The sequence below is a fragment of the Mandrillus leucophaeus genome, unplaced genomic scaffold (assembly GCF_000951045.1).
Source record: "Mandrillus leucophaeus isolate KB7577 unplaced genomic scaffold, Mleu.le_1.0 Scaffold549, whole genome shotgun sequence".
In the NCBI taxonomy this organism is placed as follows: Eukaryota; Metazoa; Chordata; class Mammalia; order Primates; family Cercopithecidae; genus Mandrillus; species Mandrillus leucophaeus.
This window is the reverse complement of record NW_012105908.1, coordinates 814,075-829,229: the sequence shown is the minus strand read 5'-3', so window position 1 is coordinate 829,229 and position 15,155 is coordinate 814,075. Positions and strand designations below refer to the sequence as shown.

At 39.9% G+C, this 15,155-nt stretch overlaps 1 protein-coding gene across 1 annotated transcript in view; it reads right to left on the bottom strand.

Moving 5' to 3' along the window:
- Positions 1 to 15,155, bottom strand: part of BRCA2 (breast cancer 2, early onset) — an 87,072-nt gene that overhangs the window by 16,036 nt on the left and 55,881 nt on the right. Inside the window, exons 20-25 of the mRNA XM_011997808.1 lie at positions 12,790 to 12,945; positions 12,227 to 12,371; positions 6,747 to 6,868; positions 4,062 to 4,260; positions 3,667 to 3,830; positions 3,435 to 3,573 (exon numbers count right to left, since the gene is read on the bottom strand). Of these exons, the coding sequence (XP_011853198.1) occupies positions 3,435 to 3,573; positions 3,667 to 3,830; positions 4,062 to 4,260; positions 6,747 to 6,868; positions 12,227 to 12,371; positions 12,790 to 12,945 (925 nt within the window). The remainder of the gene's footprint in view (positions 1 to 3,434; positions 3,574 to 3,666; positions 3,831 to 4,061; positions 4,261 to 6,746; positions 6,869 to 12,226; positions 12,372 to 12,789; positions 12,946 to 15,155) is intronic.

The following is a 15,155-nucleotide window of genomic DNA, read 5'->3' as shown; positions in this document are numbered from 1 at the left end:
TTTTTTTGAGACGGAGTCTCGCTCTGTTACCCAGGCTGGAGTGCAGTGGCGCGATCTCGGCTTACCGCAAGCTCCGCCTCCCGGGTTCACGCCATTCTCCTGCCTCAGCCTCCCAAGTAGCTGGGACTACAGGCGCCCGCCACCATGCCCGGCTAAATTTTTTTTGTATTTTTAGTAGAAACGGGGTTTCACCGTGTTAGCCAGGATGGTCTCGATCTCCTGACCTTGTGATCCGCCCGCCTCGGCCTCCCAAAGTGCTGGGATTACAGGCGTGAGCCACTGCACCTGCCTACTCTACGGCTTTCTTAGATAATTATTTCATGCCTTTCCTTTTCTCTCAAACCTTCAACACCCTTTTCTTCTTCTTCTTTTTTTTTTTTTTTGAGAAGGAGCCTCGCTCTCTCTCCCACTCTGGAGTGCAGTGGCGCGATCTCAGCTCACTGCAAGCTCCACTTCCCGGGTTCACGCCATTCTGCCTCAACCTCCCGAGTAGCTGGGACTATAGGTGCCCGCCACCATGCCCAGCTAATTTTTTGTATTTTTAGTAGAGAAGGGGTTTCACTGTGTTAGCCAGGATGGTCTCGATCTCCTGACCTCATGATCCACACGCCTCGGCCTCCCAAAGTGTGGGGATTACAGGCGTGAGCCACCACATCTGGCCCCCTTTTCTTCATTCCGACTCTCAGCTGATGATTTTGTGCCCTGTTTCAGCGAGGAAACAGAAGCAATCAAAAGAGGTCTGCCAGAAGTTTCCTCTTGTATATCAACTCTTCCACTGGTATCTGTACCTACGTACTTTACTCTTTTTTCCTGTGATTACAGATGAACAGTCTCTACTGCTAGTTAAGGCCAATCTGAACAGAGCCTCTAGAGACCATACCACACAGTACCTGAGAACAGTGCCCTACAGCTGTTCCTGCTTTCCTTCCATCTTGCATTTTACCCTTTATTGGATCTTTCTCATTAGCATACAGTATCTCATCAGTATGCTATTAGCACTTTCATCTGAAAAAGCAAATGTTCTCTTGATCCCAATTCCCCTTCTGGCTACTGATTAATTTCTCTTCTTCTCTTAAAGCAAAAATCCTCGAAATACCTATATTCACTATCATTCCTCCTTTCCCTCCATTTCCTTTGCCCTACTTCAGTCCACTGAAAGTGCTCCTCCACGGTATTAAAGCCAATGATCAATTCTTGGTCCTCACTTCATTATCAATTCTATGAAATAGCATTTGGCAGACTTAATCACTCTCACTACTCGACAATTTTTTTATTCTCTTGGCTTTCAGCATACCTCACTCTTTCCAGCATTCCTCCAACCTCTCTGGCCATTCCTCTATTTCTTTTACTGATTCCTATATCGACATTTCTATTTATATTTCCCTGCTTCTAAGTATAAAAGGCTTCAATCAGGTCTTCGATCTCTTCCCTCTCTATCTACTCCCATGCCCACAGTGACTTCATCCAGTCTCCTGGCTTTAAATGTCCCCTGTATGGCCGGCCGGGCGCAGTGGCTCACGCCTGTAATTCCAGCACTTCGGGAGGTCGAGGCGGTGGATCACGAGGTCAGGAGATTGAGACCATCCTGGTTAACATGGTGAAACCCCATCTCTACTAAAAATACAAAAAAAATTAGCCAGGCGTGGTGGCGGGCGCCTGTAGTCCCAGCTACTCTGGAGGCTGAGGCAGAAGAATGGCGTGAACCCGGGAAGTGGAGCTTGCAGTGAGCTGAGATCGTGCCACTGCACTCCAGCCTGGCGACAGAGCAAGACTCCGTCTCAAAAAAAAAAAAATGTCCCCTGTATGTTGATGACTCCCAAATTCATATCCAGCCATTCCTCTGAACAGACTCCTATGTAACCATCAAGTAGACGTTTCTACTTAGATGCCTAATAAGCATCTAAAACTGAGCTCCTGAACTTCCCCAAATACTTGCTTTTCTTTCAGTCTTTCTTTCTAAGTGGCAGTTCCATTCTTCCCAATGCTCAGACCATCCTGCACTGTCCCCCTACCTTCAAAATAGAAGAAGAATCTGACTGCTTCTCACCACTTACATTGCTTTTGTTTGGTTCATCTTCATCTTTTGCCTAAGTGCTTGAAAGAGCCTCCAAATGGCTTGTTTGTACTCTTGCGCCCCCTACAGCCTATTCTCAACACAGCGGCCTGAATGATCCTGTGAAAACCTGTCAGACTGTGTCCCTCCACCTGGAATCTTCCTGTGACGTCCTGTCATCACAGGAAGTTACAGTTCACACAAGGACCCCCATACAACCTGGCTCTTCACTGCCTCTGTCCCTGGCTGTTACTTCTCACTCTCTGGTCTCTGCCAGTGCTCAATGGTACACTAGGGATGATCCTGCCGCACCACTACCTTTGTAATTGCCTGGAAAGCTCTTTCCCACATGGCCACATGCCTCACCTCACTCACTCAATTCCTTCAAGTTTCACTCAAATGTCAACCTTCCAGGGAGGTCTCTCTCCTCACCTCTCAATCTAAAATTACAGCCCTCTCTCTTCCCTAACATTACCCTCCCAACCACTTAATCTTTTTTTTCTGAGCACTAAAAAAAACTATACACATGTACGTTACTTATTTCTTTGTTTGTACTCTCCCTCCCCCAACCTCATAATGTAAGCTCTATGAGGGCAGGGATTCTATCTGTTTTGTTAATTGCTATGTACCCAGCACTTAAAACAGTGTCTGGTACATAACAGTCATTAAATATCGATGAATTAAATAAACAAAAGTTATCCACCTTCTATAATAACAATAAAATGTGTGAAAAGAGTCACCCAAATATGATCAAGATGAAATAAAATGGCATGGGAACAATGTGGCTTACTAATATAATATAGTCAAAGAAAACCCCACAAAGCACTAAAACATAACTAAGCAAACACAAACACATTTAAAAAACGAGAAAATTTAAAAAAGCAAAAGAGAAAGAACAAAACTCCTAAGAAAACAAAACTCAACAAACAGAAGAAAACTCTTGAATTCTTCACAATAGGTTCATGCTGTTGAACTTAGTAAGACCATATATTCAATAAAATTAAAGCCTGACTCTGAGATAATAAACAGCCCTGTACAATGAAAAGTAGAGAGTGATGGCCAAAGCAATAAATTGAGGACATCAATATAACATCACAATGGGATAAACACATACATTAGAAATAGTAAGAAAACATAAATTGCAGAAAATAAAATTAAGGACAATTTCTATAAAATTAAGTAGCACAGACTGGGATGTAAACTGTTACCCCTGAAATAATATTGAATTGCTTTTCATTAAAAATCTGAGGTTCAAAGACGCTTACTTTCAGATCACTAGCTAGCAAATTGCCAACTGGTAGCTCCAACTAATCATAAGAGATTTTAAAAGACAATGTTTTTCAAAAGAATAAACAAAAAAATTAAATACATTGTGCATTACCTGTTTTTTTCACAACAGAAACTACAAATCCTATTAGGTCCACCTCAGAAAAAGAGGGCTGAAAGTCTGGATCTAAAAATTTGCTGAAGTGAAGGGGCTCCCGTGGCTGGTAAACCTGAAATAAAATTTCATCTGACACCTATAGAAAACAAAACAAAAATTCAATATATGGAGATTCCATAAACTAACAAGCACTTATCAAAACTGAAAAATCACACTGAAAGGTTTGTACCGGTAGTTGTTGATACTGAGTTTTTTTTGTCGCTGCTAACTGTATGTTAGCTCTTTCAGATTTACTTTTAGATTTTGAAGTTGCAAGATGATAAATTCTATATCTCTTTCCTTCTGTTAACAGAGAATATAAATCTGATGATGGACGCCAAATACTCAATATAACTGTTCAGAGAAAGATGAGAAAGACGCAATGGAAGAAGTGATTATCATTTAAATTTTTGTTTCAAAATAAATACAGATTATCTTTTATATTATCTCTTTGTAGGCGTTGGTGGTTTTTGCTTCTTTGTTATAAACTAACTTTATACTTTATCTGGATTTATAATCATTTTGTTAGTAAGGCCATTTTTTAACTTAATAAAACTGATAAAAACAAAGCATTTACACACACACCTGAATCTTTTTCCTTTTTTGAATAGCTTACAATACGCAACTTCCACACAGTTGTGACATCTCTTGATAAACCTTGTTCCTTTTGTTCAGCAGATTCCATGGCTTTCCTGATTTCCAACTGGATCTGAGCTTGTTTCTTATCATTCAACATTTGCCTGTGATTATTCAAGGCTCTTAACTGCTCTTCACTGAAATAACCCTGTGACCATTTAAGATATTGGAATAAAAAGCAATTAAAACTAAAAAGTCCCATCATTGTAACCGGATCGCTTTAAACAGGACAAATACAACAAAATTAGAGCTCATCCTCAGGGTGTGGTTAATGTAATCTGTTTCTCACATAGTATTCTCAGGTGCCTCAAACTGTTAATAATTCTGTTTCCCTAAGGCAAAAATGATCCTCCAATTATAAATGTACTCTAATAATCATAATCATCACCATCTACATTACAGATGGCTAACATTTGAATGCTCATTATTTTGAGAAATAGATCTATGTGTAGTAAATGTATTAACTCATTTAATCTTCACAACAATCCATGAGGTAGGTAATATTCATTGTTTCCGTGTTGTAGGTAAAACTGAGGCACAAAGAGAACAACTAATTTGCACAAACCACATAGGCAGAGGTTGGCCCCAGAACCTTGATTCTTAGCCCTGGGAGTATAATTTCATTAACTGTTAAATAGTAGACACAATTTAAAACAGATATGTACTAAACATACTTTTATGTTTGCCTCTACACTTCTGTCCTACTCACTTTAGCAAATTTCTACCTGTACCTCTTGGGAATCTTACCCAGTGTAACAAAAATAAACAGATAAATCAATAAACAAATAAAATAGGAAATGGAATTTCGACATGTAACATACCAGACTGCTGCTACACTTTAGGATATTATACATCTTAATATCCTAATCTATACTGGGAAGGGAGACTATCCAATCTCTGTATCCTATGGAGGTATAGAGATTCTAAATATGCAGGCAGTGTTTAAACCATTTTGTTGTAAAACCTGATTTCAGAAGGCCAACATTCAACATTGTTACTTAAAACAAATTCTAAAAGGACTGTTTTAAAAATGGATGCCTATGTTCTCCTCAAAGAATTACAAAGATAACTTTAAAAAAGTAAAATCTCATAGACTCATAGGCATTTAGAACCCTAAAGATAACCTACTGTTAGGTTTTCCCTTGATAGAAGGTAGAAATGAGGTCCTAAGAAATACATTACTTGTCCAGTTACAGAGTGGCTGGGCAAGGCCCTACTCCAACTCTTATTCTGCTCCCTTATGTCCAGACAAAAAAAATTGTTAAATTCTGTGGATGAAATTAAAGCTGTCTTCATGCTGATACATAGAATGCACAAGCTTTGACAAATAATATTATAAAAGATAGAGGCAAATAATATTTCAAGAAATAATCATAAAGCCTTCATTTTCAGACCTGCAGCAAGTATACTCACAAGTTTTAAAACTGGACTCACTTCTCACAGGGAGAACCCAAATTGTAACATTTCAGAACAGGAGGGAATTTTACTCAGTACAGCACTGCTTACATTACTGATGAAATACTGTTTATTTTGTCGTCCCACTATTTAAGAAATTCAAGGCTATATTCACAAGATTTATTAAGTCATGAAGTAAATGAAATTAATCAATTAACAACCAGCAGTTTTGGTAAAATATTTGCTCCTTCCTATCTAACAAACTAATCTTAGAATTTGAATTTTTTTAGGTATCTACCGTCTAAACATTTAGGAGGTAGCTTAATATATAAAATTATGTTCTAATAATAGTAACTAACATTTATATGGAACTTTTATATAGATTATTTATTTGATCCTAAAACAATATTTTATGCCCATTTAATAGCTTTTTTTTTGAGACGGAGTTTTGCTCTTGTTGCCCAGGCTGGAGTGCAATGGCATGACCTGGGTTCACTGCAACCTCTGCCTCTTGGATTCAAGCGATTCTCCTGTCTCAGCCTCCTGAATAGCTGGGATCATAGGCATGCGCACCACACCTGGCTAATTTTGTATTTTTAGTAGAGATGGGGTTTCACCATGTTGGCCAGGCTGGTCACGAACTCCCGACCTCAGGTATTCTGCCTGCCTCGGCCTCCCAAAATGCTGGGATTATAGGCGTGAGCCACCGTGCCTGGCCAGCTATTTTATTCTCATTTACTTTGTTAATAAAATGAGAATGCCACGATTCTAAAGCCTATGCTACTTCTAACAATTTAGAGCTTCTGAAACATATCTACCGAATTACCCTTAGGGTAGAGGATTATCAAGTAAACTCCACATAGGACTTGAGAAACAGCTAAGAACATGGAAACTAAGCCATTACTTTGAAGATATTTGTTTTATCTTAAAAATAAAAAAGGTTTTTGCTTCAGAGTACAGGAGGGACAAAAATAAAACAAACAAGTTTTGCCTGTATTTTAAACCAAATTTATTTAATATATAAAATTCTAGAACCCTCCCATCCTCTACTTGCTATAGAGTTGAAAACGTACCACCACACTGGTTTGGCACATCACTGAAAATCCCAGAAATGTACACATCCCTTCTGACAAATGCAGCATTTCAACATATTCCTTCCCGTGATGGCCAGAGAGTCTAAAATAGCTTCCCACCTTGAATAATCATCAAGCCTCATTATATGTCCTCTTACTCTCTCACCTCAAGGTAAGCTGGGTCTGCTGCATTCTTCACTGCTTCGTAAAGCTCTGCACCATCTTGCAGAGCACGAACTTGCTGTCTTGTTAGTGCACGTGATGGTAAATATGGTTTTGTTGTGTTTTCTAAGAAAAAAAAAAGGATCATTAATTCACTAAACTGTAAATTTAAAGCAACTAAAACTAAAGAACCAAGCATAAAACACCCAAAGAAGGGAGATTTTAAAATAAGAAACTATGCATCTGCTAAAAGTTTTTTTTTTTTTTTTTTTTTTTTTTGAGACAGGGTCTCAACTTGTCACCCAAGTTGGAGTGCAGTGGTGTGATCTCGGCTCATTGCAACCTCTGTCTCCCGGGTTCAAGTGATTCTCCTGTCTCAGCCTCCCGAGTAGCTGGGATTACAGGCACATGCCAACATGCCCAGATAATTTTTGCATTTTTGATAGAGACAGAATTTCACCATATTGGCCAGGCTGGTCTCAAACTCCTGACCTCAACTGATCCACCCACCTTGGACTCCCAAACTGTTGGGATTATAGATGTGATCCACGACACCCGGCCTGCTATAAGTTTTCTAGGAAATTCTGAAACTAGTGTACTCACGGTTAAAAAAAAAAAAAAGTCATACAGAGTTTAATTACAGTAATATGTGAGTTAAGCACAAGTATATTTGTTTTAATGTATTGCACTTTATTGAGTTTCACAGATACTGCATTTCTTTTTAAACACAAATTGAAGGTTTGTGGAAACTATGTTGAGGAAGCCTACTGGTGCCATTTTTGCAACAGTATGTGCTCACTTCACGTTTCTGTCACAGAGCTCTGACAGAGATGTATAGAGTGATGAATGTTATTTTCATGCCTCCTAACACAATATCCATTCTGTGGCCCATGGATCATGGAGTCATTTCAACTTTCAAGTCTTATTATTTAAGAAACATGTCTTATAAAGAATAGCTGCCATAGTGATTTCTCCGATAGATACGGGTAAAGTGAATTGAAACCTTTCAGAAAGGATTCGCCCTTCTAGATACCATTAAGAACATTAGTGTTTCATGGGAAGTCAAAATATCAACAATAACAAGTTTACCAGAAGTTGATTCCAAACCTCATGGATGACTTTGGGGGGGTTCAAGACTTCAATGGAGGAAGTAACTGCATATGTGGTGGAAATAGCAAGAGAACTAGAATTAGAAGTAAAGCCTGAAGATGTGACTGAATTACTGCAATGTCACATTAAAACTTAAATGATGAGGAGCTTCATAAATCTCATCTTGAACTGTAATCCTCACGTCGAGGGACGGACCTGGTGGGAGGTGACTGGATCACGAGGGCAGTTTCCCTCATGCTGTTCCGTGATAGTGAGGGAGTTCTCAAGAGATCTGATGGCTTAAAAGTGAGAGTTCCCCGGTCCTCTCTTTCCTGCCACCCTGTGAAGAAGGTACTTGCTTCTCCTTAATCTTCCACTACGACGGTAAGTTTCCTGAGGCCTCCCCAGCCATGTGGAACTGTGAATCAATTAAACCTTTTTCCTCTACAAATTACCCAGTCTCAGGTATTTTTATAGCAGTATGAGGATGAACTAATACAGAGAATTGGTACCAGGAGTGGGGTACTGCTATAACAATAACCTGAAAATGTGGAATTGACTTTGGAACTGGAGTGGAGTAGAGCTGAGACTGGAGTTGGGCCTTCTATGGCAGAAGGTAGTCAGGGGTGAAGGCCAAATTGAGCTGATTTTCCTATTGCTGCTAGGAGGAGACCAGTCAGTGGGAGGAGGTTTGAGTTGGAATCTAGGGCTAATATTTGTTGAAAGTCTCATGAGTTTAACAGGCAGAGACTGGAACAGTTTGGAGGGCTCGGAAGAAGACAGGAAGATGTGGGAAAGTCTGGAACTCCCTAGAGATTTGTTGAATGGTTTTGACCAAAATTCTGACAGTGATATGGACAATGAAGTCAGGCTGAGGTGGTCTCAGATGGAGATGAGGATTTTATTGGGAACTGAAGCAAAGGTCACTTTTGCTATGCTTTAGAGCAAAGAGACTAGTGGCATTTTGCTCCTTCACTAGAGATCCACGGAATGTAGAACTTGAGAGAGATGATTTAGGGTATCCTGTGGAAGAAATTTCTAAGCAGCAAAGTGCTCAAGGTGTGATGTGGCTTTTTCTAGAAACACACAGTCATACGTGTTCACAAAGAGACGGTTTGAAATTGGAACTTATATTTAAAAGGGAAGCAGAGCATAAAAGTTTGGAAAACCTGCAGCCCGACCATGAAATAGAAAAGAAAAATCCATTTCCTGGGAAACAATTCAAGCCATCTGCAGAAGTTTGCATAAGTAACAAGGAGACAAATGTTAATAGCCAAGACAATGGAGACAGTGTCTCCAAGGCATGTCAGAGATCTTCACAGCAGGCCCTTCTATCACAGGCCTGGAGACCTTGGAGGGAAAAATGGTTTTGTGGGCTGGGCCCAAGGCCCCACTGCTCTGTGCAGCCATGGGACATGGCACCCTGCATCCCACTTGCTCTAGCTCCAGCCATTGATAAAAACGGCCAAGGTACAGATCAGGCCATTGCTTGAGACGGTGCAAGCCCCAAGCCTTGATGGCCTCCATGTGGTGTTGGGCCTGTGGGTGTGCAGAAGAGAAGAGGTGAGCTGTGGGAGCCTCTGCCTAGATTTCAGAGGATGTATGGAAGTGCCAGGATGTCCACGCAGTAGTCTGCTGCGGGGGCAGAGACCTCATAGAGAACCTCTGTTAGCACAGTATGAGAGGGAAATTGGGAGGGAAATATGGGGTTGGAGCCACCCCCTAGACTCCTCACTGGGGAACTGCCCAGTGGAGCTGTGAGAAGAGGGCCATCATCCTCCACTGACAGCCTGCACTGTGTGGCTGTCACTCAACGGCAGCCCATGAAAGCAGATGCAGGGGCTGTAGCCTGCAGAGCCAAAGGGGCAGAGCTGCCCAAGGCCGTGGGAGATCACCCCTTATTCGGCATGCCCTGGATGTAAGACATGGAGTCAAAGGAGATTTTAGAGCTTTAATGACTGGCCTGGGTGCGGTGGCTCACTTGAGGCTAGGAGTTTATTTTTTTATTTTATTATTTATTTATTTATTTTTTGAGACAGAATCTTGCTTTGTTGCCCAGGCTGGAGTGCAGTGGTGCGATTTTGGCTCACTGCAACCTCTGCCTCCCAGGTTCAAGCGATTCTCCTGCCTCAGCCTCCCAAGTAGCTGGGATTACAGATGTGTGCCACCACGCCCAGCTAATTTTTGTATTTTTCGTAGAAACAGGGTTTCACCATGTTGGCCAGGCTGGTCTTGAACTCCTGACCTCATGATCTGCCCAACTCAGCCTCCCAAAGTGGTGGGATTACAGGCGTGAGACACCACACCCAGCGAGGCTAGGAGTTTATGACCAGCCTGGCCAACATGGCGAAACCCCATCTCTACTAAAAATACAAAAATTAGCTGGGCATAATGGTGTACACCTGTAATCCCAGCTACTTGGGAGGCTGAGGCATGAGAATTGCTTGAAACAGGAGGCAGAGGCTGCAGTGAGCCAATATCTCTCCACTGCACTCTAGCCTGAACAACAGAGCAAAACCCCATCTCAAAAAGAAAAAAAAAAAGATTCAATGATTTCCTGGCTAGATTTCAGACTTGCATGGGGACTGTAGTCCCTCTGTTTTGGCCAATTTCTCCCACTTGAGATGGGAGCATTTACCCAATACCTGTACCCCCATTGTATCTTGGAAGTAATGAATTTGCTTTTGATTTTACAGGCTCATAGATGGAAGAGATTTGTCTTGTCTCAGATGAAGACTTTGGACTTCAATTTTTGAGTTAATGCTGGAATTAGTTAACAATTTCGGGGACTGTTGGGAAGGCATGATTGGTTTTGAAATGTGGAAAGGACATGAGATTTGGGAGAGTCTGGGGCAGAATGATATGGTTTGGCTCTGTGTCCCTACCCAAATCTCATCTCAAATTGTAATCCCCATGTGTTGAGGGAGAGATCTGGTGGTAGGTGATTGGATCATGGGGGTGGTTCCCCCATGCTATTCTTGTGCTAGTGAGGGAGTTCTCACGAGATCTCATGGCTTAAAAGTGGCAGTTGACCCTGCGCTCTCTCTTCTGCCACCTTATGAAAAATGTATTTGTTTCTCCTTTGCCTTCTGCCATGATTGTAAGTTTCCTGAGGCCTCCTCAGCCAAGTGGAACTGTGAGTCAATTAAGCTTCTTTCCTTTAGAAATTACCCAGTCTCAGGTATTTTGTATAGCAGTGTGAGAACAGATTAATACAGAGCTGCTTCTTATGGATGAGCAAAGAAAGTAGTTTCTTGAGAAGGAATCTACTCCTGGTGAAGGTGCTGTGAATATTGTTGAAATGACAACAAAGGATTTAGAATATTACATAATACGCTGATAAAGCAGAGTTTGACAGAATTGACTCCAATTATGAAAGCAGATCTACCGTGGATAAAATGCTATCAAACAGCATTGCATGCTACAGAGAAATCTTTCATGAAAGGAAAAGTCAATCAGTGTTGCAAATGCTCTTGTCTTATTTTAAGAAATTGCCACAACCGCCCCAACCTTCAGCAACTACCACTCTGATCATTCAGCAGGCATCAACATCAAGGAAAGATCCTCCACCAGCAAAAATATTACAACTCACTGAAAGTTCAGATGATCATTAGCATTTCTTAGCAATAAAGTATATTAAGGTATGTGCATTGTTTTTTTAAGACACAATGCTACTACCACACATTTAAGAGATTACGCTATAGTGTAAACATTACTTTTGTATGCTCTGGGAAGTCAAAATATTCATGTGATGTGCTCTACTGTAATATTTGCTTTATTGTGGTAGTCTATAATCAAATGCACAGTATCTCTGAGGTATGCCTGTAAATGATTTAATAATCACTTATTTATGAAAATAGTTGATAATTTTAAGCAAATAAAATATAAGAAGCAATATTTCTGCAGATAACTGTGGAACTATAAGTTCTATAGAACATGTTATATCTTCTATATAAATCATGAGGAAATGAAGAAAAACATAAAATCTTCAGCAACAACAAAAGGGAGATATGAAAAAATAAAATTTATGTCATATAAACATAAAAACACCACGATTTTTAACATTAAAATTGACACCACAATAGGCCCTAGTTCCAGGCATCAAAACACATGAAAACTAATAACTACAATGACAAAAATGCAAAAGTCACATAATATAGGTAAGAACTCAGGAAAAATATTACAAATGGCTTAGGGAAAAATAATCTGATATTTCTGTCCCTTGTTGCTATGCTTTCTCTAATACCAAAAAAGAATACTCCAGATACTAAAAAATAAAGTCAATTTATTATTCAAAATAAAAACAATTCACTCATTAAAAATGTTAAATTGAAAGTCTCTAAAACTTTGTTCTTATATTAGAAATAAAAATGTGTACCATATAACTCATTTTACCTTCATGTTCTTCAAATTCCTCTTGAATTTTAGTGAATAAGGCTTCTAGTCTCTTTTGTTGGGCCTCCACATATTTTGCTGCTTCCTTTTCTTCCTCTCTTTCATTGCGAAATATGTATAATCCAGATGATGTCTTCTCCATCCACTGTAATAATATGTTACACACACCAAAAAAGTCATATATATATAACTTTCAAATTAATTGTATCAGGTCAGGCACGGTGGCTCACGCCTGTAATCCCAGAATTTTGGGAGACTGAGGTGAGTGGATCACCTGAGGTCAGGAGTTTGAGATCAGCCTGACCAATATGGTGAAACTCCGTCTCTACCAAAAATACAAAATTATCCGGGTAGGGTGGCACATGCCTATAATCTCAGCTACTTGAGAGGCTGAGGGTGGAGAATCACTTGAACCCGGGAGGTGGAGGTTGCAGTGAGCCAAGATCATGCCATTGCACTCCAGCCTGGGCAAGAGACCAAAACTCCGTCACAAACAAACAAACAAAAAAATAAAGCTTATCAAAAGAAAGAAATATATGATAAGTTTCAAGAATATATCATACCTGTATAGGGTATGCTCTTTGAATAATTACATCAACACAACCAACATTTCCTCCATCACTGAAAAGTGATGATAAGGGCAGGGGAAAAGGTCTAGGGTCAGGAAAGAATCCAAGTTTGGTATACCAGCGAGCAGGCCGAGTACTGTTAGCAGAAATCTGGACAAATTAATAAATATATGGATTTAGGAGTTAAATATGTATTCAATTCTATTACAGATATCATAAGAGTTTTCATTCTTTTAGAACTGCCTTAAAAATATTCACTTTAAAAAGTCTTAGGAAGATTAGTAAGACAGTAAGTAAAAAATGTATCAAAGTGAAAATATTTTCAAAATAGAGTACTTCTCAAACATATTGTTTATACTGCTACAAGTTTTTAATGCTATTTAAATGTTTCTATTAGAAAACAGATAAAAGGAACTTCAATTTAAACATAATAGTTTAAAATACACTTATTCAATCAAGCTTCCTCAAAAAACCTACATGGACAAAGACAACTAGAGAGAATAGGAAGTGAGGCATCACCAAAATTTTGGAAGCTAAGAATTTGTGGAACGAGTAAATGACAAAGCAGCCTGAGAATGATTATGGTTAACACAAAGAGCAAATATTCATCGAACACTTACTAAGGTACCTGGCATAGTGTTAAGCACTTTATGTATATTAACAATTAATCTTTGGCCAGGCAAGGTGGCTCACGCCTGTAATCCCAGCACTTTGGGAGGCACTTTGGCAGGCGCATCACCTGACGTCAGGAGTTTGAGATCAGCCTGGCCAACATGGTGAAACCCCATCTCTACTAAAAAAAAAAAAAAAAGTAGCCAGGTGAGGTGGTGGGCGCCTGTAATCCCGGCTACTTGGGAGGCTGAGGCAGGAGAACTGCTTGAACCTGGAGGCAGAGGGTACGGTGAGCTGAAATTGTGCCACTGCACTCCAGCCTGGGTGACAGAGCGCGCCTCCGTCTCCAAATAAAAAAGAAAAGAAAAGAAAAAGAAAAAAACAAATTTTCTTCACAATAATCCTAAGACTCATCTCCATTTTACAGATGACGATAAAACTAAAATATGTGAGAAACTACACAACTTGCCCAAGGTTATTCAGACACCAAACTTGTTGTAAGGAGTTAATATGAAACAAAATAATTAAAGGAACAAAATAATTAAATAACAAAATAATTAAAGGAAAACACGCAGAAACTGGAGGCAACAGGTACCTGTGAAGGCTGGAGCATATGGTGGGGCTGAAAATAGGAAAAAATGGTTGACATTTTGTACAAAAGTAGTTGAAATACCAGATTTTCTTTCCTATCCCAAGTAGCCAGGTGGCTGTCCCTCCCTCATACTAAAAAAGAACCCAGGACCCTATTCTTGCTGCAGCATTTAAAAAAAAAAAATGCAGGAGACTTTACTTTCTGGAGGGCTGAACCATACATATCGTGGACTCTCTGGAACACTGAGCAGACGCAGCCAGGGTGGGGGTGAGATGCTATTATTGAAAACAAAACTGAAATAAAATTTTTATGCTGAAAATGACTCTCCCTATTAATTTCCTTACTCTGCTCAACTCTCGGAACAGTCACTGATATTTGAGGGTCTCCTAGTTAAATTATCACATTACTACCCTATGAGCTGACAAGCCTCACCACACATACAACTTGTGGATCAGTCAATGATCACCATTGAGGAAAGTCTCTAACCTGAGAGATTCAAACAGAGAAAGGTTTTCATTTAAAAAAAAAATGCAGGAAGCAGAAAAAATGAAAATGAAAACAAAACATTAATCATTAGCTTTAGAAAGATAAGAAGATACTGTATCTATGAAACAAGAACTGAATGTCACAAAGAGAGAAAACATTTAGGGAATAATAAAGGTCTCTTGAAAATTATGTTGGTAGACACAAATTCACTTTAAGAATTAGAAGAAAAGGGCTGGGCACAGTAGCTCAAGCCTGTAATCCCAGCACTTTGGGAGGCCAAGGCAGGCGGATCACGAGGTCAGGAGTTAGACACCAGCTTAGCCAACTTAGTGAAGCCCTGTCTCTACTAAAAATACAAAAAAATTAGCCAGGTGTGGTGGTGGATGCCTGTAATCCCAGCTACTCAGGAGGCTGAGGCTGAGGCAGGAGAATTGCTTGAATCTGGGAGGAGGTGGTTGCAGTGAGCCAAGATCGTGCCACAGCACTCCAGCCTGGGCAACAGTGCAAGACCCCGTCTCAAAAAACAAAGAATTAGAAGAAAAGACAACCCTAATTTGAGGGTTGCGAAATGGTTATATTTTAATTCTATTATTCCTTATTTGTTGAAACATTTTTATAAACAGAAACTTCCCCTGATCTACTTGAGGGTCCCAATATATAGATCACATAA